We start from the raw sequence: 27,849 nt of genomic DNA on the forward strand, positions 1-27,849 counted from the left end.
TATCCCATAATAAAAATTCTGCTAACCCATCCTCCTCTCCTCATAAGCCCACAATGGCACCACTTCACTCTACTATCTCTAACCCCCTGCTCCACTATAAGGATACAAGGATAATTTTACCTCTTGCTAGTTTCAAGAACATGAGGACTTTGTACTTCCACTCTGGTCTCATGAATTCTTCCATTTCCTTTTAGATGTGTCTGACAACAGTGCCTGCAATTATTGCCACACAATTTTCTGTAAATCCTAAACTAATCCCCACCACCCACACCACTCCCATTTCTATCCCTTCTGTTGGATCTCATGTAAAGTCTTGCTGTATGACTAAGGTCAGTTGGCCCAATGGCTCTACTCACTCAACATCCCTTTTTTTTATCTGGTTAATCCATTTGAATTCACTTAGAACATTGAACATAGCACAGGAACAGGCCTTTCAGTCCACAAAGTCTATGCCAAACATGATGCCAAGTTGAATGAATCTGCACTGTCTGCACATGATGCACATCCCTTCATTCCCCGCTTATCCCTGTGTCAATCCAGAAAAATCTTAAATGCCTCTTAAATGTTGTTCAGAATTAAGGGTGCTACCAAAATGCAAGTTCTTATTGATGTTATGATCAAGATTTCTAAGATGTATTAGATAATAGACAATAGACAATAGGTGCAGGAGTAGGCCATTCGGGCCTTCGAGCCAGCACCATCATTCAATGTGATCATGGCTGATCATTCACAATCAGTACCCCGTTCCTGCCCTCTCCCCATACCCCCTGACTCCGCTATCCTTAGATGGTATTGAGAAAACCTATAGTGTCTTTACATATCCAAACACAAAATCAAACTGTTTAGTTTACTGTTAACAACAGGGAGTACATATATGGAAAATAAGCTGCCAGAGAAATGGATGAGGCAAGTACAAAAGCAACATTTAAAAGACATGCCCGTTAACAGTGCATTATCTCGTGAGTCAATTCCATTAGCGTGCAGATTTGATGCTTCCAATGGTATTGCTTTTGCATGTTTATTTTGCAGTGGGATACTACCCAGGAGAATAAATAGATTTTTAAATAATGGGTCAACAGAGCATTCCTCTGCAATTATTATTTTTTTAACAAATAATTAATTGTCTGTTTTTTTTAACGAGGAATGTATAATATCGTGTAACAACTCAGTAAATAGAAGCAAACGTTTTATTTTTGCTTCAGCCTTTGGTTGTCCTTTATAGTTAAAGTTAAACCTGGTTTAGAACAAAGCTTTAAGATAACAGATAAGTTATTTGATAATCAGCACTTTGGTGTTCGAAATCAGAGCTAAAGCGACTGATCCAGATAGGATCACTTTTACTTACAATTTATAAATGAATCAAGTTTAAATTGAACACAGTGACCTTTTGTTACTGATACAAATTGAATCAATTTTCAGTAATTCATAGGTTTCAGTGACGGTAAGCCCTGAGAGTGGATCCTCAGCCTGAACGAATCTCTCCAAAGGAATTTATTTTAACCATTTAACTTTTTGTTGGTGTATAGAATTATTTTTTTCTGTAAAAGAACTTAATTGTGTTTAAGAAATAACAAGCACTTGAAAAGGATAAAAGATGATTGATGCTGACAAGGACTGAAAAGTTTATTGTATCTGCCCAAACTATTAATCCTGATGGAATAATGCTGTGCTTGCAACAATATTTTATGAATGAATCCTCTTTATGCACTGCTGAGGTCCAATTTGATGATTCATCTTTGAAGCACCAAGCTCCATTTTTAATTTAAAGAAGAAATAAGTCCCCATATTTATAGAGCCATTTTCACAACATGTTTGAAAGCATTGCACAGTCTATGAAATACTTTCTGATCTGTAATAACATAGGAAGTAGGACGGCTAATTTACGCACAGCAAGGTTACCCAAACATTTATGGAACAAACTGAGTTGCCCCCTCCCTCCCCACCTCCCTCCACAACCCCCCCCCCCCCCCACCCACTCCTTCCCTCCTTCCCCCCTCCCTCCCTCCCTCCCTCGGAGATAGATTTAAACTTTAAAATGTGAATAACTTTAAAAATATAATACGGATTTCAATGATACTTCTTCCATTAGCACCAAAGGGACCACGGTGAGTAAGGTGGGCCTAAAATTGTTGTGCTATTGTGTACCGTTTTGGCTGTAGTTCAGGAACAAGCAAACAAACAAACAAACGAGAGTTTTGGTATATAGATGATAAGAGGAATGTAATGAAAGTTCACCAGATTGGTTCCTGACTTGGACGATTTTTTCTTGAACAGGAATTAGGCAGCTGGGGTTGGGTGACAGGGAAAAGGTGTTTGCAATGCTCTCTTGAATTTAATAGGATGAATTTTTTTAACAGACTGACAACATAGATGTTCGGATGATATTTCCCTTGTCGGAGGTGCTTAGGAGCAAATGATGAAAATAAGAAGGCAGCTATTCAGGACAGAGATGAGAAGCAATTTCTTCACTCAGAAGACATGAATTTTTATAATTCATTACCAAACAGGGTCTTACTGATTCAGACACTGAGAATATACAAGGCATAGATAAATAGTTTGGGATATTACGGGAATCAAGGGAATTGGGGTCAGTGCACTAAAGCAGTAGTGAGCTAAAAGATCAGCCATGATCACTATGAATGATGGAATAGGCACGTGGGGCAGATGGCCCACAGCTTCTCCACCGTCTTATGGTTTTATCTTGTAAATGCAGTGCAGCATCTTCCATCAGGCTCTCCTTCCTCCAATCCAAGTAATTGCTGGCCTTGTGAAATTATATTAATCATCATTCTGCTGTTCAAACCTGATTCCCCATACGTTGGCATCACCATGTGCTGTTACATAAACTGTGACCATTTCAAAAGAACAGACATCGAATTATTGAGGATGAAGGTGGATCTTGAAGAGAGAGTGCAATTTTTATTGAGGGTAAATTTTCAATAATGATAGTGTTTTTAAAGTGGTTCAAGCAGAGCCCAGAAATATTGGAAGATAAAAGAAGCACATCAGAGAGCTTAGCTGGTACTTATCTCAATACTTTTTTTATTAAGGCAATTGCACCACGCTGATTTAAAAGTGAAGGCAAACATGATGATGGTTTCTTTAAGATCAAGATTATCCTCTTCAACTGGCTCTGGCATTTGTGCTTGTTGCAGCCAGAAAAAAAGTACACATATCAGAATCATGCTGGAGCAAAGAGCTATCACCTTGAAGTAGTATTTCAAATTCATTGATAGATCGGGGCAGATTACTGTACACACCATTGTCACCATATGCAGTGTGTAGTGTTAATCTGAAGAGACCATCCTGCATTCATGATCTGTATAGATGCAAGCACTGACAAATGGTTTGTTAGTTCAGGGTACCACAAAATGCTGGAGTAACTCAGCGGGTCAGGCAGCATCTCTGGAGAGAAGGAATGGGTGACTTTTTGGGTCGAGATCCTTCTTCAGAATTTGTTAGTTCATATACATCTGTGATGGCAAGAAAATGTTTGGACTAAATGCCCATATATAGGAATTTCCCAGTCACTGGCAATAATCCAAAAGCAAAATACTGTAGATGCTGGAAATTGGAAATAAACCAGAAAATGCAAGAAACTCTCAGCAGGTCAGGCAATATTAATGAACAGAGCACCAAAGTTACGTGTCACTTTGATGATTTTTATCTGGCTAGATCTGCTAAATAAGCAAACCAAATAGATGTTATTCTTTGTATCATCTCAAGAATTCTTGATTTAGAGATACAGCATGGAAACAGGCCCCCTGGCTCACTGAGTCAATGCTAACACCCGTACACTAGGTACTACGCTATCTCGTCCTGTACACCAGAGCCAATTAGCCTATAAACCTGCATGACTTTGGAATGTGGAAGGAAACCCACGTGGTCACAAGGACAACGTAAAACAGACAGCACCTGTGATCAGGATCGACCATGAGTCTCTGGTGTTGTGAGCACCACTGTGCTGCCCTGATGATAATCTCTTGCTATCCTTCTGTCTTGTTCTGTACCATTTAAAAAAAAATCACCTTTCTGGTTAAGGTGACGGTAAGTTCAGCAAATGTATTGTTATATTTGTGGGTAGATTATGTGAGCCTAATATTCCATTCTGGTAAATTCTAAAAGTGTATGATATATGCCATTTCAGTCCTATCCTACTACTTGTCCTAAACTACCATTGCTTCTGCTGGGTCATTAGTTTGATAAGTATTTGCATCTCTCTAAGATGGCTATTATAACATAGATCTAAGTGACTGGACGCACAAGTTTTCTGGTCGATACAAGTTATCAGAATATCTGGTTAGCTAATGATCGATAGGTAACAATGACTAGATCACTTAGGGGGGCCTCTGATGAAAAGATCGTAGTTTGGTAAGGGACCAATTTTTGCAATTTTTCGAAATTCTCTAACATTTGGGATGTTGCGCAGCTCCGGATTTATTACAAGGACCTGTTTCTCCTTTACCATCTCAAATCATTTGTTTTGACCGAAGATTCATCTCTGTGATGTGCAGTTTAATTTAAGAAGAAGAAATAATCTCATCCTAGTTGAGGCTTCAAAGCTATTCAATTTTGAAGCCCTAACTAGGCACTTGCAAAGGATAAAGCAAGAAGTGGGACTGATCACAGTTTGCATTTTTCACCACTGCATGACTAAAGGTCAAACAGATAAAGTTACGATTAATTAACTACCTATTTTGACCCTGTTTGTTTCAGATTCATAGGCATACGTCACTAGAGAAGAGGAATGACACTTTGTTGGAACATTGTATTTGCACAACATTATTTACAGGGGAAAGGTACAAAGTAATCAATCAGATTCAGTATTAACATCACAAACAGGAAAACATTTGCAATTGCACGTTTTTAGGAGTCTTATATTTGCTGTAGGATATTAAAAAAACTAAATAAATTTTGTCTAATGTGATATTCAATGGGTATGATGACTTTGATAAAGGCACATTAAAAGGGAAAATAACAATTCAACAAGGTGGGAAATTTAAAGCCAACTTATTTTGCTGATTTAATTGCTTCATATTGATGCCTTCCATGCTCTCAACTCTGTCCCCCCCCCCATACAACGACAACTAATTTTTATCATGGCTTTCTTCAAGTCAGTGAAAATTTAGTTTCTTTCAATTATTCCAAGAAGTGGTTTCTTTGTGTCACTCACAAAACTAACTAGTAGCACAGACATGTGATAGATCTGCCCTTTAGTCTTCTTCATCAATCACCCTTTTGGTTTGTCTTACTTTCTCCGATCTTAAATGGAACTTGCATTTCCTTGAAACCATTCAAGAATATTGATTTCACCTTTTGTTTCAAATACTTTGGCCTTAGCAACACTTAATTCTTTACAAAGCACATATTGCAAAAGATGTGCAAGTAGCTCCCATAATAAAAAGGATTTTCCAATGTATATATCATACTCTTGTACCGAACATAGAAACATTATAGGTACTTCTTCCTTTATATGTTATTCCTCATTTCCACTCACTGCCTTTCTTGTTCTATTTTAATTGAATCAACAGTGCTAAACATACATTCTACAACTTTCCCTAGTTTCTTTTTGAATTATTGGTGTACTAACTTATATGGATCTATATAATGTGTTAAATTGTGCTTCACCGATGCTTTATTACAATACAGAATTATAAAGCTTGTTAATTCTTCCCGTTATCTGATATATCATTAAATTATGATATTTTGATTTACAATGAAACAGAAAGTAATGGAAATACTCAGCAGGTCAGGCTGCATCTATGAGAAACGAAATAGAGTTAACATTTCAGGTTAAAAATCTTTATCAGAACTTGGAAGCAGACATTGTCTCTGATAATTGAAAACAGATTGACCATGGAGATAAGCTGTAAACAGAGTTATTCTGATGAAGCGTCTTCAACCCGAAGCCTAATCTTCTCTTCCCAGAGATGATGTCTGACCTGCTGAGTATTTCCAGTACTTTCTGTTTTTATATTAGGTTTAACGCCAGAGACCCAGGTTCGATCCTGACTACGGGTGTTGTCTGTATGGAGTTTGTACGTTCTCCCTGTGACCTGCATGGGTTTCCCCCAGGAGCTCCGGTTTCCTCTCACACTCCACAGACATACAGGTTGTAGGTTAATTGGCTTGGTAAAATTGTAAATCGTCCCTAGTGTGTGTAGAATAATGTGCGAGGATCACTGGTTGGCGTGGGTTCAGTGGGGTGATGGGCCTGTTTCCGTACTGTATCTCTAAACTAAACTAAACCTAGAAAAGGAGCCTACTTGAATGGGACCGTAACTGTCGCCTCCCTCCAGCAGTGCATTGTTGCATCAATAGCATTCTGCATTAATGCAGCATGATTCCTTCAATGATATTTTCCATGCTTTTGACATCTACCACCTTGGAAGATATATGCAACTGATGCATATTCCTCTTAAAACTATGTACCATCTTGCCTTACTGCTATTACTGCTTGTTTATCGTTGTTAGGACTAAATACTGGAAATTTGTATCCATCTGAGCTGTGGGATAACCCTCACCACATGATCTGCAGTATTTCTGTAACTGGCTCACTACCACCATTAAGGATAGAAAATAAATGCTGGCATTACCACGTCATTCTAAAGAATGCAACAAAGATTACTGAAAATATCTTTATCAGGAATATGAACTGCTATTTAAAATGATTGAAACATTTGAGGATTAATATATTTTGGGAAATGAGGAAGAAATCATGTTTCCCTTCTTTAAACAAATATTTGTGAAAATTGGGTTAAAGTTTCTCCAAGGTCCTCGTTGGTGAATATAGTGTGTAGTGTAAATACTAAATAAATTCCTGTTGCTTCTTGACAAATCCTCAATCTAGATGGTTAATGTGATCTCACAATAGGCCTCCACACTATTGGGCTTAGTAAGAGAATCAAAACAACGTTAGTTGCTGCACTGAGTGCAATCTTGCGGCAGAAAGTGTGGTGCAGCTTCAAAGATAGGAGAGGATATGATCAGGCTATTCAAATGTCTAGTATGCAATATGCACTGTTTGTGCTCTCATAAGAAGAATGATCAATGGGATGAGTGACCAAAGAGTACCTGGTGCAATAGAACCATCCCTGAGTAGGAGTGATCCCTTTAAAATTAAAGGAGAAATCCTGCTGGACAGAGTTCACTGCCCATTACTCTCTCCTATAAACCTTGCACTTACTGATGTCATGTGCAGAGAGTAGGTTTTGTTGGCCGATCTCTATACCCTTGAGTTGCAATGGCAAATGTTTTGAATAGTACAAGTGGCAGACTCAGGCAGTACAGTGTGAACACCTTGTCCTAGAATAACCCTGACAGCTAGCAAAGTGGGGGATGGATTCCTGGCTTCTAATCAAGCTGTCATTGATTTGAATAGTTTTTTAAACATCCTTGAAATGGAAAAACTATTAAAACAGATGTAGATAAATATTTTTTTAGAAAATGCATATAAAATCGATTTAAATCACTTAAAATAATTCAAACCCTTAAGCAAAAGCAAAATATATATTTTTAAACATGATGAATCTTTCCTTTATCCACAAATTAACTGTTCTACAGTACCCATTAAAATTCAGAAGGTCATAGATCTTGGGCCATTTCATACCTGGCTCAAGATCTGAGTGGTAAGTCCACAGCGTAACACTGAGGAGTCTCAGCAGAATTGCAGCTGGAGTCTGTAAGGAACTCAGTGGCAAAGTGGACTGAAAGGTTAAAGGTACCACTTATTTCATTTGGATGGTCGATTGCCTGATTCTATTCAGAATCATTGGCTACAGCCAGCACGATTCAACCTAATAGGTTGAGTTTTGCTGAAGTTCTAATTTCCAAATAGTGATGTTTCACATATTTGGCTGTCATCTGCACAATCTTCTTCAGAAAATGATCAGGTGGTGCAAATATGCGGAACAAAATGACTATGGCATTTGCCAGCAACCCTTCATTTCGTCATTTTCTTTTATTCAATATAATTGATTTCATTTTGTGCTGTGTTCAGAGGCATTTTCAGGCTGATATTTTTAAATGAAATCATCTCTGCCATTTCCACCTTGAATTGGACATTTTATGGGGTAATTTTCAATGATTGAAACAGACGAAAGTGGAAGTGAACCTTGTCCCCCTTGAAAACATACATTTTTTGTTAAATATCCTTGCAAAGACAAGCACCAGCATTCATCAATTTATCTTACTTGCAATAATCTTGCAGGAATTTTAAATTATTTCAGTCCATAGACTACACACAATGTGAGCTGGTAGACATTAAATAAACACTGAAAACCAGTCAACCAAAATAATTATTAAGCTTTTCGTTAAATGTGATATAATAAAATTTGACACATACAAGTGAAAAATACTTAAATGTATGTATATGAAAACATACTCTGATGATTGAATCACCCTTCAGAATGCCCTTTAAAATAGAGCAGTTTCTGATGACCATTGAATTAGGCATCGTTTCTGAATGATAATCTCCAGTGGTCTAATTTGTCCTAATGAATACAGTCTAACACTTTGATGAAAAGTAAAGTGGCTTTTAGTCTGATCATGTGCTGAAGAACTAAGACAATCTCCAGAGTTCTCTCCTCTGCTTAAGGCATTGATTGCTTTCTGGGAATGGCTATATAACATCTGTCACTCTCCAATACCTCAGCCAGTAAACCATTATACATGTGCCAGTTTTGACAGTAAGCACCAGAAGGCTATTTGTCATTGAGGAACATGCATCCAAACTTGATCTTGCCTTCATGTTATATCCAAACATATCCATTTCCTTTTGTACCAGTCAGGGAAACCTTTTTAATTTCCAGCATCTGCAGTCTTTTGTGTTTCCTTAATTTTATCTTTGATTGCATCAGTAATATCTTAGCTGAGATTAGCTTATTAATGCATTTTGCCACTACGCCCAGAGCAGCAATACTCAATGCCCCAATCACAATGCCAAGTTTCCATTGTGAGAACTAATTATGCATTGGGAGCACAGACCTGTTTTCCACTGCCATTCATTTCAGCCCTGAACTGTATATCCTGGCACAACTTCAGCCTTTAACTTTCAAATTAACAAATCTTAGTTTTTTTGGAAAATTTCCAGTAGAGATTTTCTCAAGTTAATTCAATGATGTTTATGGTGATTATTTAGCGCCTAAAACATTGCTCGCACATTACGACCACAGATGCTGTCTGTCCCGCTGAGATCCTTGAGGATATTGTGTTTTGAGTGATGACACGATCGTTAGACAGTGTGGAAAAAATATTGTGAACTTGCACAAAATTACAGGGAACTATTAAGTAGTGCAAGTTTTTGAGATCAATCAAATAAATTGTGGAGCATTTCCACTTACGTATTCCCTTTTGTCCGAAGTACTTGATTAGGCACCCTACATGAATAGTTTGCATTGTGATAAAAATTGCAATCATGTTATGATTTCCAGTCTAGATGACTACAAGGTATTTGTTTATTTAGATTAGATACAGTTGGAATTTGTTTTAAAGCGTGAATATAATAGATCATGGAAGATATAATATCATTCTAGAAAGCCGCACAATGTTTATACAAGCAAGGACAACTTGAAAGACAGCTGATTTGATAACAGAAATCATTTTATTGGAAATTAAAACAGTGTTCACTGGTAAAAAATTAATTGTTGAAGGTATGTTAAACCTTCATTCAATAGATATTTTGTGAATGCAATTTTAACTTCACACACTGGACAATAATCTGGCTTGCTTGTTTGCTTTACAACTATGTCACTTTAATTCATTTCAAATCAAGCAGCAACAAAAGAAGTGGTGAAAGAATATTATTATTTCAATTTTCACCCATGACTTTGTCAGATAAGTAAAGGAAATCTCTGCTATGTTATCTAGAAATGCTGGGATAGAGTAGGAATTTTAATTTTGAGTGCTTCAGTTATTAAATCCAAGGCAGAATGCAGCAGAGCAAATATAACTGGGAGGTGACATTTCTCTGAGGTTCTGACTTTCAAGTGAGAAATAGATGTGGATCAACTACCAGTCAATAGCCAGAGTATCACAAAATGCTGGAGTAACTCAGCAGGTCAGGCAGCATCTCTGGAGAGAAGGAATGGGCGATGTTTTGGGTCGAGACCCTTCACATCAGTCTGAAGAAGGATCTCGACCCGAAACGTCACCCATTCCTTCTCTCCAGAGATGCTGCCTGACCTGCTGAGTTACTCCAGCACTTTGTGATACCTTCACTTTGTACTAGCATCTGCAGTTATTTTCCTAGTCAATATCCAGATCTCAGATAGGATATCCAGAAAGGAAATCCAGAAACGTAATGGTGTTAATCATTGACAGGAGAGCTTAACCTTTTCTTCATTTTATCCAGCTCCTGAAGACCTTTATTAAACCTTACATCAGTAGCTTCTTCTGCTACTAGTCCTCTTCCAACATCAGTCAGGAAAGGCATGCAGTCTTGTAAGGGGTTTCTGCGCCGAGCTTTCGCCCGACCTAAGGACCCCGTGCCTTGCTCTGATCGCTTGACCAGGCCGTGCACACTGGTTCCCCGTGAATGGTTCGACCCACTCACCCCTTACGGTTCTAGACACTGGACTTAGATGCAGGAGCTCTTATAGTGCAGAAAAATTCAACCAGACCAGATTTGAAAACCAGGGTTTAAATGAAAAGGTTTTTATTCAGCACTTGGGACTATTGTCCATGAATACTTATACAGTTCTATAATACATGTCTATAAAACACATACCGAATTACACGAATACTTATAACTATGAATCATAAAACACATACAGTTCTATAAGACATATACACGACTGTAAGATGGGGAACGTACGACACATCGCAACATTGACCAACACATATTTCAATACACACCCAACGTTTATTAACAACCACCCTCCCCTCTACACTAAACTATGTCCAGGATATGTAGGATTTGGAGTACATGCTCTTACTGGGGTTACTGGCTGTTCGTTTTGCAGTATTTCTTCTCGAGTTGCGTGCCTGTTCCTCTCTCTTGCATCCGTTCTTCTTGCCTGTCGTTTCTTCCTCCTGTATTCGTTTGACTTCCTTCTGACTCTCTTCTTGACTTCAGTTGACTTAACTATTTCACCCAAAAGTAGTGGCCAGTTATACTATTTCTGACCCGTCCTATCTCCTGCCAGATCTTGGAATCCCTTTGTTCAAAAAGATATGTATGAGGTTTTCTTCTGATCTGCGCTTATGTTCTGGGGTACCGGGGATGGCCAGACGGTGTTAATTGGTATTTCGTTGCGAGGTGATGGGTGTTAACTGGTTTCCCATCACCTACCAGGTAGTTTTCTATGGGCTATTGTGCCCCCTCACCGAGATGAACTGTTTAGGTCGGCTTGGGGCATTGTGAGTATGCTGATGTCAGCGCCCCAGTGTCTGGACTCCGACCTGGTTTCGTAGGTTTCTGCATGGCCAATACCCATCCTTTGTTCTGGCCGTGGCTTTGCAGAAACCTAGAGACTGGGTTGTAAGGTTTTTACTTTTTGTGGCTGGTCACGAGGTCCTGCGGCCATTTTAGGACCCACGGATTGTGACATCCTTTGTTAATCTGACCGCAGCCTTTCTCCGCTATCAGCCCCAGTCTCTCGTTTAAAATGTCCAAACTGCAGCTCTTTGGTTTGGTGTTGCTTTCCAAATGAGGGAAAACTTCTCAAATCTTACAGTCTTCATTGTTCAAAATTAGACCACACCTAACGGTGACCGCAGGCCCGAGACTTTGCATGTTAAGGAGGACCGTCAGGTGGTTGCTTTTGCTGAGGAGCAGCTTAAAATGAAGGATGGAGTGATCCCATGAACACACCAAGTCATTGCCGATTTTAGTTATCTATAGGTGCCTACTAAGTTTGGTTTGTCTTCATATTAAGTTAATATTGCACTTTGGCCAGGATTTCACCTTCTCCAATTCTCACCTTCAATGTTTACTTCACAAAATCTTTACTGAGCAAGGCACTTCTTGCTGGTCCAAAGAATCCCAGACTCCAGGGACTGTCTCACAAGCAGGCTCTCAAATTGTTTACTGCAGCAGTGATGGCAAGCCCAAGCTAGTCTAGCCTATGAATCTCTGCTTTGATGACTGGCAAAGCCTAAGCCCCAAAGGCTGTCAAAGTCTTTGTAGTTTTTAATGTTTTGTGATCATGTATTGTGAGGGAAGGGGGTAGATAAGGGGGGTTGAGGGGGGATGGAGATAGCTGAGGGGGTGAGGGGGGGGGGTGAGGAGATGGGGGGATAAGGGGGGTTGAGGGGGGATGGAGATAGGTGAGTGGGTGAGGGGGGTGAGGAGATGGGGGGATAAGGGGGGGTTGAGGGGGGATTGGAGATAGGTGAGGGGGTGAGGAGATGGGGGGATAAGGGGGGTTGAGGGGGCATGAAGATAGGTGAGTGGGTGAGGGGGGGTGAGGAGATGGGGGGATAAGGGGGGTTGAGGGGGGATGGAGACAGGTGAGTGGGGGTGAGGAGATGGGGGCTTGAGGGGGGATGGAGTGGGTGAGGGGGGAGGGGAGGAGAGGTGTTATGGGGGGATGGAGTGGGTGAGTGGGGGGAGGGGGGGATAAGGGGGGTTGAGGGGGGATGGAGTGGGTGAGTGGGGGGGAGGAGGAGGAGATAAGGGGGGTTGAGGGGGGATGGAGTAGGTGAGTGGGTGAATGGGGGGAGGAGGGGAAGGGGGGGTGAGGGAGGGGAGGGTGCTAGACCCATGCAGGAGAGGTTTGGAGGGTTGAGGAGGGATGGAGTGGGTGAGTGGATGAGGGAGGGGTGAGGGGGTGGAGTGCGTGAGTGGGGGGAGGGGAGGGGGGATAAGGGGGGTTCAGGGGGGATCGAGTGGGTGAGTGGGGGGAGGGGAGGAGGGGGGATAAGGGGGCTTGAGGGGGGAATGGAGTGGGTGAGGGGGGAAGGGGGAGTGGGGGAGGAGAGGGTGCTGGATCAATGCAGGAGAGGTGTAGGCCAAACGGGTCCACTTGGTCTAGTTAACAATTAAAAAATAAAATTAACTAAAATGTTTTAAAATGCTTGTTGAAAAGTATTTAGCAATTTGTCCACAATTGAGAAAAGAGTTTGTTACTTTTCTTCCCCATGGCCTTGCAATTAATACTTGAATCAAGGGATTGCTACAATACTTGAATCAAGGGGTTGTTGGGTCCTGCACCATATCTAACATGGTGTTGAAATAGTTTGGAGAACAGGCACAGACCCATGCAATTGCCTGAGAATCACATCAAGAATCTCTAGTTCAGGCTAGATTAGCTCAAGACCCAACTCCAACATTGGACTCTACCATGGGGACCCAGTAAGGAGCACAACTGGGAAATGACCAACAGACCTTAATCTCTAGTAGATCTTTAAGTTTTCACATGGGAGTCCTAAAACCTACATTGAAAAGTCTGGGCCCTTAATTGCTGCACTTGGTAAAAATGTTGAGATAAAGTTTCTAACTGAAGTCTGCTTTGAAAGGGAGCTAACCAAATGAAAAGTTAGTGTTAAGTATAGTAATGGTCTGCAGTTATGAAGCAATGACTTTGCTTTGGCAGCAGAGTGGTGTCATGGTCTAGTGGCCACTGCTAAAGTGTGTAAATACATTAGCATGCAGGTCTAGATCAAATTTGTCTGCTAAATTAATTGAATGGTCCGTAGTTGAAATATGAATTCTGATCATATATGTTTAAGTAAAATAAAAATCAGAGTGTTCCAATTCTTTCATTGCATAGCTATACATATATAAACTTTAGCTATGTCTTTTTTGAGTTGAAATCTGATTCTATAGTAAACCAGAGGTTTATGTTTGAGTCGTAAATCGTGTGATTAACAATTGAAAGATTCTTTCTTATTTGACAGAAGATGGATGAAGAAAATGAGGCCAACCTTTTGGCTGCTCTAACGGAGACACTGGACAGCATCCCGATAGATGAGGATGGACTGCCATCATTTGATGCACTGACAGATGGGGATGTGACCAGTGTCGATGATCCTAGCCCTCCCTCATCGCCTGATGTCACTCCCATGACTCCAGAGGCTGAAGAGCCATCTCTAGTAAGAATCTTTCCTGCTCTGGCTGGTGCTTAGTGGGTATGATGTAGTTAAAGTAAGGTTTGGGTTTTTTAGTTGTAGCCACAAGGACAATGAATGCAATGAATACCTACAAACAATCTAACAGTTGAAGATGTACTGCATTCTACAAACACATTTTTAGTAACTTGGATATCATAAACTAATAGCTTCTAAACATGCACATGTTAAGTCTGTTTCTCTCAACTTTCATTTGTTAGATATGAACTGTTTCCAAAATGATTAACAACAACATAGCATATAAACTTAAAAATTGGCTTATTTGGATGACGTGATTGGATAAAAAATCATTTATTTCATGTTTCGTTTCGATTTTCCACCCATTTGATTGAATTTTTCCAGCTGAAGAAGCTCTTGCTGGCTCCAGCTAATTCCCAATTTACTTACAATGAATCCCATGGAGGCAGCTCTCACATCCACGCAACCAATAATAACAGGATTGGACCAAGCCCTGCTGTTGTCAAGGTACATTTTAATACCTATAATTAGACATTTCTGTCCAGGTCAAAAAAGAAAATTTTATTTATTTAAAGAATGAGAGTAGTTGCAGTGCAAACTGATGAACTTGTTATTCAGCAATGATTGAAAATCTTGATGAATTATTGACTTTTATTTCAATAAAATGCATGGAGATTACTGACTTTAATTGTATATGAAATAAAGAATAAGCAAGCTCAGATATAAATGACTGAAGCCATTGTGCTTGGCACACACTTCCAGATTGGATTACCTTGTATCATATTTCAGAATATTGACTGTATCATATTCAGCACATAGAGTATATTGTGATTATGGTGCTGACAATGAGTCCAGTGAATCAAGCTGCTCCCTTAAACAAGGCTGTACCACTTCTGCAATAAACTGCATCTGCCCAGGCATGAGCAGTCCACAAAAAAGACAAGCAGGTGTCCAATTCCTGCCTCACAGTCCATACTTTATCATCAGCGAGGTTTTGGAAATAGTAATCAACAGTGGCAAATCTCACCAATAATTTACTCATGAATGATAATCAAACCAAAATGCAGATGTCGCAAATCAGAAATATAAATAGAAAATGCTGGAAATACTCTGCAGGTCCGACAGCATCTGTGGAAGGGGAAATGATTAAACATTTCTGGGACCATTCATCAGAGAGGAAGAAAAAATAATATATTCCTTTATTCGTCCCACACCGGGGAACTTTACAATATGCCCAGTTTGCTTTTGGAAGGCCCACTCTCATCACACCTCATGGTACCAATATGGGCCAAACAGCTGAATTCCAGAGATGATTGGAAATGGTCACTGATATGAGGGCAACATTTGACTGAGTGTGGTATCAAAATATCCTGATAAAATTGATTTTTTTGAATCTGGAAGAAAAATGTGAGCTGTACTCATGAGAATCAATCATTTAGCCCAGTACCTCACAGCAAGAGTTCTGCAAGATAAGCAGCATTCATACCATAAGTGTAATAGGTAATGACCATTGTTATAAGTATCAGTTTATTACTGTCACGAGTAGCGAGGTACAGTGAAAAGGTTTTGTTTGCATGCTGTCCAATTAAATCAAGTCGTACTATTCATGAGTACATAAAGTCATACACTAGTACAACAAGTTTTGCAAAGAGAAAAATACCAGAGAGCAGAATATAGTTTTACAGCATTGTAGCATTGCAGTTGCAGAGAGTAAGTCCAGCGTCTGAAATGAAGTAGGTTGGAATATTGCAACTACCCCCTAATTTATGGGAGGATCATATCAGTAGTCTGATAACAAAGGGGAATAAGCTTCTGCATGTTATGCCTAATGGAAGATTAAAAGGAGAGAATGATCGGGGTGAAATTTTTGTTGTTGATTATGTTGGCTGCTTTCCTGAGGCGGTGCGAAGTGTAGATGAAATCAATGGCGGGGAGTTATAGAAACATAGAAAATAGGTGCAGAAGTGGGCCATTCGGCCCTTCGAGCCAGCACCGCCATTCAATATGATCATGGCTGATCATCCAAAATCAGTACTCCGTTCCGGCTTTTTCCCCATATCCCTTGATTCCCTTAGCCCTAAGTGCTAAATTTAACTCTCCCTTGAAAACATCCAGTGAATTGGCCTCCACTGCCTTCTGTGGCAGAGAATTCCACAGATTCACAACTCTCTGGGTGAAAACGTTTTTCCTCATCTCAGTCCTAAATGGCCTACCCCTTATTCTTAAACTGTGACCCCTGCTTCTGGACTCCCCCAACATCGGGACGATTTTCCCTGCATCTACCCTGTCCAATCCTCTAAGGATTTTATATGTTTCTATAAGACCTCCTCCCATCCTTCTAAATTCCAGCGAATACAAGCCCAATCGACCCATTCTTTCATCATACGTCAGTCCCGCCATCCCGGGAATTAACCTGATGAACCTACGCTGCACTCCCTCAATAGCAAGAATGTCCTTCCTCAAATTAGGAGACCAAAATTGCACACAATGCTCCAGTCTGATCTGTGTGATGGATTCAGCTACATCCTTTGCAATTTCCATGTCAAGCAAGAAAGAGTCTAATCACTTATCACTGGTATTCAAAGGCATTTTCATCACAGCATCCCTCAACATCATTACTTTGAGCATCACTTTGGTTCTGTGGCTACAGGAGCAGATCAGAGGCTGTTCAACTATCTACAAGGCACAAATCAGAGTCTATTAGGATACTTCTCAGATGCCTAGACGAGATCAGCTTTAGCAACACTATAAAATCTTCTCATCTTCCAGGACACAGCAGCTCATTTGATTATCATTGAATTCACTCCCTTCACCCACCAGCCTACCATAAACAGAGTGTGATTCATCCATAGAATGCACTGCACTTAACAAAACAAGGCACTTAGTAAATCAACAAATCTCTTTCACCAGGAAGAATCAGGGCAGCTAATGAATGGCGGTGGCACTACCTACAGATTCCCTTCGAAGTAACAAACCGTACTAACTTGCAAGCCGTATTGCCATTTCCTCCATAGTGAATCCTCGAGCTCCCTGCCCAGCAGCTTTGTGTTAGAACCCTCACCAGAAGAACTTTGGTGGTTCAAGAAGGTGATTCAAGATGATGATTAATCACCAACTTCTTTGGGGCAGTTAGTGACGTGTGATAAATGTTAGCCATGCCAATTAAGCCTTCACCTCACAGATGAATAAGATACATTTGCAGTTCCTCAGATAATGAAACAGCATGCAGCATTTCGGCAGAGCTGATAAGTGACATGTAATATCTCCAGCAAAAGGAGTCCAACACCCTCACTTGATATTTAAGGGCCTTACCATCACTAAATTCCACACATCAACATCCCAGTGAAACCTATTAAATAAGTGGTGCAAGACTATTTTGCAGACATGGCCAGATTTGCAATCGCAACCACTTCCCAGGGACACTCATGAGAAGCAAGTTTTGTTTTAACTTTACATAAGTAGACACTGAGATTTGTTGTCATGTTAAAGACACCAATGCTGTAGTTCCCACTGGTTCCTCTCAGCCACTCAGCTGCGTCCTTACTTCTCCGGTCCCTTTCCCTTCACTGCATTATTGCTCTCCTATGTGCTGCCTCGATGCTCCCTCGATGCTGCCTAATCCACTGAATTCCTTCAACGAAGGTGGGATTGCATAGAACTATTCGAATGGATGATCAATGGTTGGCGTGGACTCAGTGGGCCAAAGTGCCTGTTTCCATGCTGTATTGCTAAACTAAACTCCATGTCTGTTTCTACACATCAATTTTTTGCATGTAGAAACAAGGAACTGCCGATGCTGGTTTACAAAAGAAGACACAAAGTGCTGGAGTACCTCAGCATGTCAGGCAGCATCTCAAGAGAACATGAATAGGTGACATTTCGAATTGGGGTTCAGACCCGAAGAGTCGTCCATCCATGTTCTCCTGAGATGCTGCCTGACCTGCTGAGTTAGTCCAGCACTTTGTGCCTCCTTTTGGTTTATGCATGGTTTTATCTGGGGGAAGAAAAGCATAAAAGTGTTACATCGGAGGTAGGTTGTATTTGGATGACATTGTGAATTTGGCCTTGCATTTCCAGGCATGATTCACCTTGGTGTGAATGATGTTGCACACCTAATGATATCACAGGTTCCTCCACTGCTGGCAGATTTTGCAGTTTTTTGGCGGTGACCAGCATTCTTTGCTGATCACTCAGAAAAAAATAGTGATACCACGCAGAGAATAGAAAGGAGTCAGCAATTAAAGGTTCTGCACTTTGACATCACTGTCGTTCACACCACATCTTCTGCCCTCAGTTCTCAACGGTCAGCATTATGGAATGTGACCCACTTGTGTGTTCTTCAACAAATGCAACCCATCAAACTTGAGCTGCACGATGTTTACAGTTTAGTTTATTGTCACGTGTACCAAGGTACAGTGAAAAGATTTTGTTGCGTGCTATCCAATCAGCAGAAAGACAAAACATGATTACAATCGAGCCATTTACAGTGTATAGGTACATGAGAAGGGAATAATGTTTAGTGCAAGGTAAAGCCAGCAAAGTCCAATCAAGGATAGTCCGAGGGTCACCAAGGAGGTAGATAGTAGTTCAGCATTGCTCTCCGGTGTGGTAGGATGATTCAGTTGCCTGATAACAGCTGGAAAGAAACTGTGCCTGAATCTGGAGATGTGCATTTTCACACTTCTCCCTTTTGCCTGATGGGAGAGGGGAGAAGAGGGAGTGGCCAGGGATGTGATCACATCCCTTGATAAGCTTGCCTCTGGCTGCCACTTGTGGTTACTGACAACACGGGAGTCAAACATGCTAGAGAAAAATGTGGAATAAGGGGGTTCCCCAGACATGTCGAATAGTGTCTGGTTCTCATCCTATGTACTTTCTCTCAACGCTCTGCCAATATTTTCTGCAGCTATACTGCAACTGCCATGAGGTGAGTTTTCTGAGCTTTGACTCAGTTCCCAAAGGGCAGTATGGCCATAATGTGGCAGCTCAGAAAAAAGCTCTCAATGAGGCTCACACTTGGCTGCATTTAGCACATGACCCTGTATGCGGGACACCATAGAGACACACAGAACTACATGTGCAGGAAAACTCAGTGGATCACTAGTTGATCCGCACGTCCAAAGAAGGTGATAACTGGTGGCCCACAGCACCAGGGGCTTGCCTGGACTGACTAATACTCATTAGACTTAGAGCGCAAACAGGACTTACAAAATGGCATTAGAACCTGGTGCCTCTTGCATGCCGGCTCAGTGCACTATTTCTGTACACTTTGCTAATCGGGGATGTGCTGAGGTATGGCAATACTTTACTGGACTGTATATAAGAAAATAATTTCAATGTGTGCTTGCATGTGTGATAATATAAGCACCTTTGAACCTATGGATCAAAAAAAATACACACACCCCAGGTGGTCTAAAGAAGGGTCACGACCCCAAACATTGCCTATCCATATCCTCCAGCGATGCTTCCTGACCCATTGAGTTACTCCAGCACTTTGTGTTCTATGCAGAACACCATAGTTTTGTTTTTCATAAATTATTTTGCCTAATTTCATAAATTATTTTGTGAGATCCAAACACATGCATGCTAAATGAAGCACATGTTCAATGCCCCTTAGAAAGGTGAAATCCATTTCCTTGCAAGTTTGTCTTTCAGAATATTATTGGTTTTATTAAAACGTTTTTTATCAAACTATATTTTGATTTCATTCACAACACACGATGTCCATCACTGAAATGTTACAAAATGGGCAGCGCATTGGCACAGCCTCACAGCACAAGAGACCACGGTTCGGTCCTGATCTCGGTTGCTATCTGGTTGGAGTTTGCACATTCTTTCAGTGTCTGTATGAATTTCCTCTGTGGGCTCTGGTCCCAAAGATGTCTGGGTTCGTAGGTTAATTGGCCTCTGGAAAAAATCCCACTAATACGTAGCAAGTGTATGAAAATGTGGGATAACATGGAACTAGTTTGAACAGTGGCTCAAATCACCTGTTGAATCACCCTCAAAGGTGTTTTGATCATGGTTGGCATGGACTCAGTGGGCCAGAGAGCCTGTTTCCATACTGCATCAATAACAAAAATGGAGGGAAGCCATTTATCGCATTGAATCTATGCTGGTTCCTGGGAGAACAATCACAGCAGTCCTATTCCCTAGTTCTTTCTCTGTAGCACTGCAAATTATTCTATCTCATGTGCCTATTCAATAGCCCCTTTAATTCTGTGTTTTCCAGTTTTACAGACAGTGAATTCCAGAATATAAACATTTCCTGCATTAAAAAAAATCTCAACGCCTTCTTATAATGCTGTGGCCAAATGCTTAAAAAATGCTCTCTGGTCCTTGAAACAGCTGCTAAGGGTATAGTTATCCTCAACATATATCACATCTAAACCGTTCATGATCTTGTTGTACACTGCACAACTTCATAAAGTACACTTCAGTGACTCTTGTTTGTCATTTTGGGAAAATAATACGTGGACCTTGTGGCTTTTCCCTTTTCAACACACAACCACACAAACAAATGGGCAGTGTATTCTTTCCATTTTTCTGTGACCTTAATAAAGTAATTACCTGTGAAATATACTTCATTATTTATTATTATTATTATTATTATTATTATTATTATTATTATTATTATTATTATTATTATTATTATTATTATTATTATTATTATTATTATTATTATTATTATTATTATTATTATTATTATTATTATTATTAGTTGTTGCAATCAGTCCTTGTTATTTGCTGATTTGCTATCCTTGGATCTTCCTACATGCAAAGTCAGATCAAGACTTCATCTCAATAATTTTTCAGAGGCTTTGAGCCACACCAAAAACATAGAAAATAGATGCAGGAGTAGGCCATTCAGCCCTTCAAACATTTGAAACACACCCAAAAGAACAGGAATACGGAAAGTTCATGGCAGTTCTTTACAAAAACCGAGCCAGTTACAAAACCAGTGGAAGATTCACAGCACTTTGACTCTTCCCTCATGCCATCTTACTCAAGCCTTCCTCTCTCTCCCAGCTTCCATCTCAAAGGTCATTAGCTTTTGTGCCCAAAAGAAGAACTAGCTGCTCTCATCCTCGTCACCACTGTCCAAGAAAGGGTAGTTTAGACAATAGACAATAGACAATAGGTGGAGGAGTAGGCCATTTGGCCCCTCGAGCCAGCACCACCATTCAATGTGATCATGGCTGATCATTCTCAATCAGTATCCCGTTCCTGCCTTCTCCCCATACCCCCTGACTCCGCTATCCTTAAGAGCTCTATCCATCTCTCTCTTACTGCTGATCTCCGCCTGAAATGATGTGGCACCCAAGATTACTCCATTGAAAGTATAACAAAATATTTGGTATCATTTTGTTAACTTTAATAAAAATATTAAGATGTTCAAATATATGCAAACTAATGCTTTTAGAAGTTTTTGGGGCACATTTATGTTTATTTCAGAGATGTACCGTGTGCATAGGAGAGGGCTTTCATGGTATCTATTTTTTATGATTGGTCGATGTGGACAATTTGGGCCAAAGGGCCTGTTTCCATGCTGTACAACTATGACAGAGAGCATGACACTATACTTCACGGATAACAATGGACTGTATGGAGACTGTACTTTGATCCGTACTGGTGTCAGAGGATATGGGGAGAAGGCAGGAAATAGGGTTAGGAGGGAGAGATAGATCAGCCATGATTGAATGGCAGAGTAGACTTCTTGGGCCCAATGGCCTAATTCTGCTCCTATCACTTCTGATCTTATGACTAAGTGCAGAGAAAACAAACATGACATTAGCAACCACCTAATCTTTGAATGACAATTACTATATTAAATAAGATTTAATAATATTATTGTTTCCTTGTGCCTTTAAAAGGTGGAGGCATCTTTGAATACCAAGGCAAGGAATGTTTATCAAAAGCAGAAGTCACAGGCCCAGCGTCGCCGATGCACAGAATTGCTCAAGTATTTGACTGCTAACGACACCCATCAGTCCCGGACAAATGAGCACAAAATTACTAGCAAAGACAAAAGTGTCTCTAAAAAGAAGATACAGTTACAACCCCAACCATCATGTAACCTCCAAGGTAAGAAGAAAGTTTATGATAATATCATCACCATGAATCTGAATCTTTTATGCATATCATCCTGGGTTTTTGTGGTGTCATTTTGAGCTTCTTAATTCAAATGGAGTTAAACCACAAATCTCTACATCTAATGATTATGGCGGCACAGTGGCACAGCGGTACATTTGCTGCATTATTGCAGCAGAGACCTGGGTTTGATCCTGACCACGGTGCTGTCTGTACGGAGTTCGCACATTTTTTCCCTGTGAATGCGTGGGTTTTCTCCAGGTGCACTGGTTTCCTCCCACATTCCAAAGACGTGCAGGTTTGTAAGGTAATTGGCTTTTGTAAAAATTGTCCCTATTGTGTAGAATAGAACTAGTATATGGGTGATTGCTGGTCAGCGTGGACGGTGGGTCGAAGGGCCTGTTTCCATGCTATACCTCTAAACTAAACTAAACTAATCTATGTTATTGAGGATATGTACAATTTAGTTGCAGGACTCACACTTGTTTTGAATCAGTGATCTAAAATCATGAGTTCATAGCCCACAATACCAGCTGAGGAATTTAAAATAAAGTTATTAAATAAATCTGAATAAAAAATGCTCGTCATATCAGTGGTATTCAAGAAACTATTAGGGGTAGAATGTTGTATTGACCAATTAGGTTTATTAATTGATAATTGAAGAAAATCTGAGATAATTTCTTGATCTGCCCTATACGTGACTCAAGGCAAATTGTCCTGGATTATAGTCAGAGAATTATATAGTTCGGAAATAGGCCCTTTGAGCCAACTTGTCCATGAAGACCAAGGTGCTCTATCTAAGCTATTCCCATTTCCCCGTGTTTGGCCTATATCCTTCTGGACATGAATTAATGTACCTGTCTAAATGCCATTTAAATGTTATTTTACCTGCCTCAGTTACTGATTCTGGCAGCTTGTTCCATATACTTAACACACTCTGTGCGAAAACATTGTTCCCCGGGTTCCTATTAAATATTTTCCCTGCTCACTTTAAATCTATATGCTCTAGATCTTGATTCCCCTATCCTGGGAAAAAGAGTCTGTGCATTCACCTTAACTGTGCATTCACCTTAACTGTGCATTCACCCTCTCCTGATTTTATACACCTCCATTAGATTACCTCTCAGTCTTCAGGAGCTCTAAAGAATGAAGTCCTAGCCTGTCCAACCTTTCCCTTATAGCTCAGGCACTTGATTCCTGACAACATCCTCGTAAACCTTCTCTGCACTCTTTCCAGCTGAACAACATATTTCCTACAGCAGTGTAACCAAAAGTGAACACGGCATCACCAATGTCTTGTACAACTACAACATAACGTCCCAATTTATATACTCAGTTGGTGACGCACAGTACAGCAGATGTTGGAATCTTGAGTAAAACACAAAATGTTGGAGTTACTAAGCTGTCAGGCAATATCTGTGGAGGATAGGGATTTCTGGTTGGGACCCTTCTTCAGATTGATTGTAGTAACAGGGACAAGCTGGAAAAGAGATGGGAGGATATGGAACAAAATCTGGAGAGAGATTGGCAAGTTGCATTTGCCAGTATCCATTTATCACCTGTGGCACAGTGGCGCAGCGGTAGAGTTGCTGCGTTACAGCGCTTGAGGCGCCAGGGGCCCGGGTTCGATTCAGACTATGGGTGTTGTCTGTACGGAGTTTGTATGTTCTCCCCATGATCGCGTGGGTTTTCTCAGAGATCTTCGGTTTCCTCCCACATTCCAAAGATGGACAGGTATGTAGGTTAATTGGCTTGGTATTAGCGTAAATAGTCCCTAGTGTGTGTAGGGTAGTGTTACTGTGGGGGGATCGCTGGTTGGCACGGACTTGGTGGGCTGAAGGCCTGTTACCACGTTGTATCTTTAAAACAAAAAATTAAAAGCTAAAACCCTGTCAGGCTTTGTCCCAACTCCACCTCTTTTCCAGCTTTCTCCCCCCACTGTGATAAGCTGAAGAAGAGTTCCAAGCCAAAATGCGGCCTATCCATGTCCTCCACAGAAGCTGCCTGACCAGCTGAAATACTCCAGCATTTAGTGTTTTATTCTACACTCATTTCCCTGACATATAAAAACTAACATGCCAAAAGCCTTCATCCCCCTATCTGCAACCCCACGTTCAGGAAACCTCCAATGGTGCTTCACTGAAAATACCCTAATGTACTCACAGTATCACAAATGTCTTGTACAACTGCAACATAATGTCCCAATTTATATACTCAGTTGGAGATGCACAGTACAGCAGATGTTGGAATCTTGAGTAAAACACAAATGTTGGATTTACTAAGCTGTCAGGCAATATCTGTGGAGGTTAGGGATTTCTGGTTGGGACCCTTCTTCAGATTGATTGTAGTAGCAGGGACAAGCTGGAAAAGAGGTGGGAGGAATGGAACAAAATCTGGAGAGAGATTGGCAAGTTGCATTTGCCAGTCAGATTTCCCTCACCTTTATCCATTTATCCAGAGTGTGTGCTAACTTATTCCAAACCACTGCACCTGTGCACTGCAGCATAGGACTGTGTAAATTGACGTAGATGAGATCTTGACCTATTTAACCTCCTGCCTACCTGGATGGTTTCTTATTGTGCTGAGCTGAGGGGCAAGATTTTCACTTGGCCATCTCACATATTGCAATGTATCAGTAATCAAACCGTCTGTTTTAGCCAAATTAGTTGAGGATAAGCAATAACCAGGAAACCAAGGAGGATCATCTTCCTCTGATTTGTATAATGCTATGAGATTGTTTACTTTCACCTAAGAGCATATATGGTGTGAATATTGCACGTAGAGCAAGATAGGCTTTTACAAAGGTTTTTTTTAACCCAAGAAGACACTCAGAATCCCTCAATGAAGTAGCGGATTGGAGTTTTCTTCACTCCTACAGAAGGGTTCTAAGCAAAATGTTAACATGTCTCTCCTAAATGGTGGAAATTTCCTCTTGTTGTATATTTTAGCATTTTCAGCTTATGAGGTAAACTCAGTTTTCTTTTATTTTAATCCTATCTGCCACGTCATCCTTTGTTGCTTCTAATTTAATTGGTAAAGGAAGTGTAAAATTCCACATATTTAAGGTCATTAATAATTCTCGTATTTTTGTTTACAATTTTGACAGCGAGACCAACAACACTCTCTCTGCCCTTGACACCAGAATCATCAACGTAAGTGTTTCAAACTAATAATATCGGACTGCTCGTATTTGGAAGAGCAATGTATTTGATACTTTTTTAACTGCAAAACTATTAAGCAACTGAAAGGAATAAAATACCTTTTTTAGTGATCCAAAAGGTTCCCCATTTGAAACCAAGACCATTGAACGTACGTTGAGCGTGCAACTATCCGGTACTGCTGGTAAGACCTTTTTTTTTGCTTTACTTTGCATTATCTGTTAATTGTGTGTTAAAATTGAATCAGCTATTCAGTAACAGGATTAGAATTTCCAAGCATAAAGTTGTTTCCCTGATATGTTCTCCAAAGTGTTTTATGATATGATTTGAATTCTTTGCAGACTAAACTTCACTGAAGAGTTCTCATTGTTGATTTTTTTACCCATACAAATTAGTATATCAAGGGTAATGGCTGTTCAAAGTGTTCAACAGTATCTGGTGACAGATCAATTGAAACACAAATGCGCGATAAAAAGAATTTGTTGAGGAAGTAGTGTCAAGGAGCACGGAGACAGGCTTCTTGGCCTTCTGAATCTATGCCAATTATTGTATTCATTCACATTAATCCCACATTAATCATATTTATTTTGTTAACAATCTGCTATATAAACAAATTTATATAAATTTACATTATCTCAAGAGAAATAAAATACAGTTCCATTGTGGTTTCACATTCTAAAATGCTTTATGGCCGATTAAGTATTTTCCAGCTTTATTAACTGCTACAAACACATATTTGGGCTAGAAATTCATCTCCACCCTGCCAAGTGATACTGATTTTGTTTTTCGATGTTGAAAATGTTATTAATGCAAGTGATAGAATGTTACATATGCTTATGGATGTCTTTGCATTTGTTGTTAACATCATCTGCTCATTTTAGGTGAGATGTCTTCTCACTAGCACTTTTCTCCCTGACCATACCTACCCAAATGATGCTGATATGAATGCAATGCTCAAAATTGGTCATCAGTCAGATTTTTCTCATGAAAATAGACACAAAAAGCTGGTGTAACTGAGCAGGTCATGCAGCATTTCTGGAGAAAAGGAATAGGTGACGTTTCAGGTCGAGACCCTTCTTCAGACTGAGAGTCAGGGGAAAGGGAAACGAGAGATGTAGACAGTGATATAGCGAGATATAGAACAAATAAATGAAAGATATGCACAAAAGTGACAATGATAAAGGAGACTGGCCACTGTTGGTAAAGGGCTAGGTGAAAACGAATTACAGACAATGAGACTCAACAAGACGACTTTGAAGCCAGTACAACGACTTGGATGGGGGAGGGATGGAGAGAGAAGGTTGCCAGGGTTACTTGAAGTTAGAGAAATCAATATTGATACCGCTGGGTTGTAAGCTGCCCAAACGAAATACGAGATGCTGTTCCACCAATTTGCATTTGGCCTCACTCTGACAATGGAGGAGGCCCAGGACAGCAAGGTCAGTGTGGGAATGGAAGGGGGAATTAAAGTTTGGCAACTGGGAGATCAGGTAGGCTTAGGTATACTGAGCGAATGTGTTCAGCGAAACGATCACCCAGTCTACGTTTGGTCTCGCCGAAATATAAGATTCCACATCTTGAACAACGGATACAGTAGATGAGGTTGGAGAAGGTGCAAGTGAACCTCTGCCTAACCTGAAAGGACTGTCTGGGTCCCTGGACAGAGTCAAGGGAGGAGGTATAGCGACAGGTGTTGCATCTCCTGCGGTTGCAGTGGAAGGTATCTGGGGATGGGGTGGTTTCGATGGGAAGGGATGAGTTAACCAGGGAATTGCGGAGGGATCAGTCTCAGTGGGAAGCGGAAAGGGGTGGATATGGGAAGATGTGACTTGTGGTGGGATCCCGTTGGAGGTGGCAAAAATGTCAGAGGATTATGTGCTGTATGAGACGGCTGATAGGGTAAAAGGTGAGGACGAAGGGGACTCTGTCCCTGTTGCGACAAGGGCGAGGGGGAACAAGAGTGGAGCTGCGGGGTATCAAGGAGGCATGTGTGAGGGCCTCATTTGTGATAGACAGTTCAATTTTCTCTCAAAGTGAATCAGAAAGCACTCTGCTTTCCCTGTGCTGTTATTGTCACAGTTATTCTTGAAGTAACAACGTGTTACTGTAGATGGGAGAGTGCTGCTTGCGTTTTGCACATATCCCTCTACAAGCTGGCTCCTTAGTTCACAGCTATAAGGCTAAGCGCTGGCAGGTTGTGATCATGAAATGGATTGAGAGAATAGCTCAAGCTAGAAATGAGAGAGCACCTTGTCATGCTAGGCAATGCTGTTGAACGAACTTCACTGTGGAAGTTTATGATCTCTATGGCTTTTCAAAAAAAGTATTAGAGTATCTCACAATGCTATATTAAAGTAAAAGGAGAATTTATCTGCTATTTTGCTTGCACCCTGCTTTTAAGATAGGTATTATAACCCCTGCTCTCTCATGCAAATTCTGGTCAGATCAATCATAATGGCATAAACTGCACATTCAATTGTACACTACACAGTATTTCAGTTTTTGATGTATTTTTGTTATTTTATATTTCATTATCACCATAATTAATTCAATGTCTTCATTTCACTGATCT

General features: G+C 40.4%; 1 protein-coding gene across 1 annotated transcript in view; it reads left to right on the forward strand.

Moving 5' to 3' along the window:
- The window catches only part of ppargc1a (peroxisome proliferator-activated receptor gamma, coactivator 1 alpha), a 474,789-nt gene that overhangs the window by 394,412 nt on the left and 52,528 nt on the right, over window positions 1–27,849 (forward strand). The window contains exons 3-7 of the mRNA XM_078400596.1: window positions 13,840–14,034; window positions 14,413–14,535; window positions 21,903–22,113; window positions 25,226–25,271; window positions 25,388–25,461. Coding sequence (XP_078256722.1) covers window positions 13,840–14,034; window positions 14,413–14,535; window positions 21,903–22,113; window positions 25,226–25,271; window positions 25,388–25,461 — 649 coding nt within the window. The remainder of the gene's footprint in view (window positions 1–13,839; window positions 14,035–14,412; window positions 14,536–21,902; window positions 22,114–25,225; window positions 25,272–25,387; window positions 25,462–27,849) is intronic.

Source organism: Rhinoraja longicauda, chromosome 1 (assembly GCF_053455715.1).
Source record: "Rhinoraja longicauda isolate Sanriku21f chromosome 1, sRhiLon1.1, whole genome shotgun sequence".
Classification (NCBI taxonomy): domain Eukaryota; kingdom Metazoa; phylum Chordata; class Chondrichthyes; order Rajiformes; family Arhynchobatidae; genus Rhinoraja; species Rhinoraja longicauda.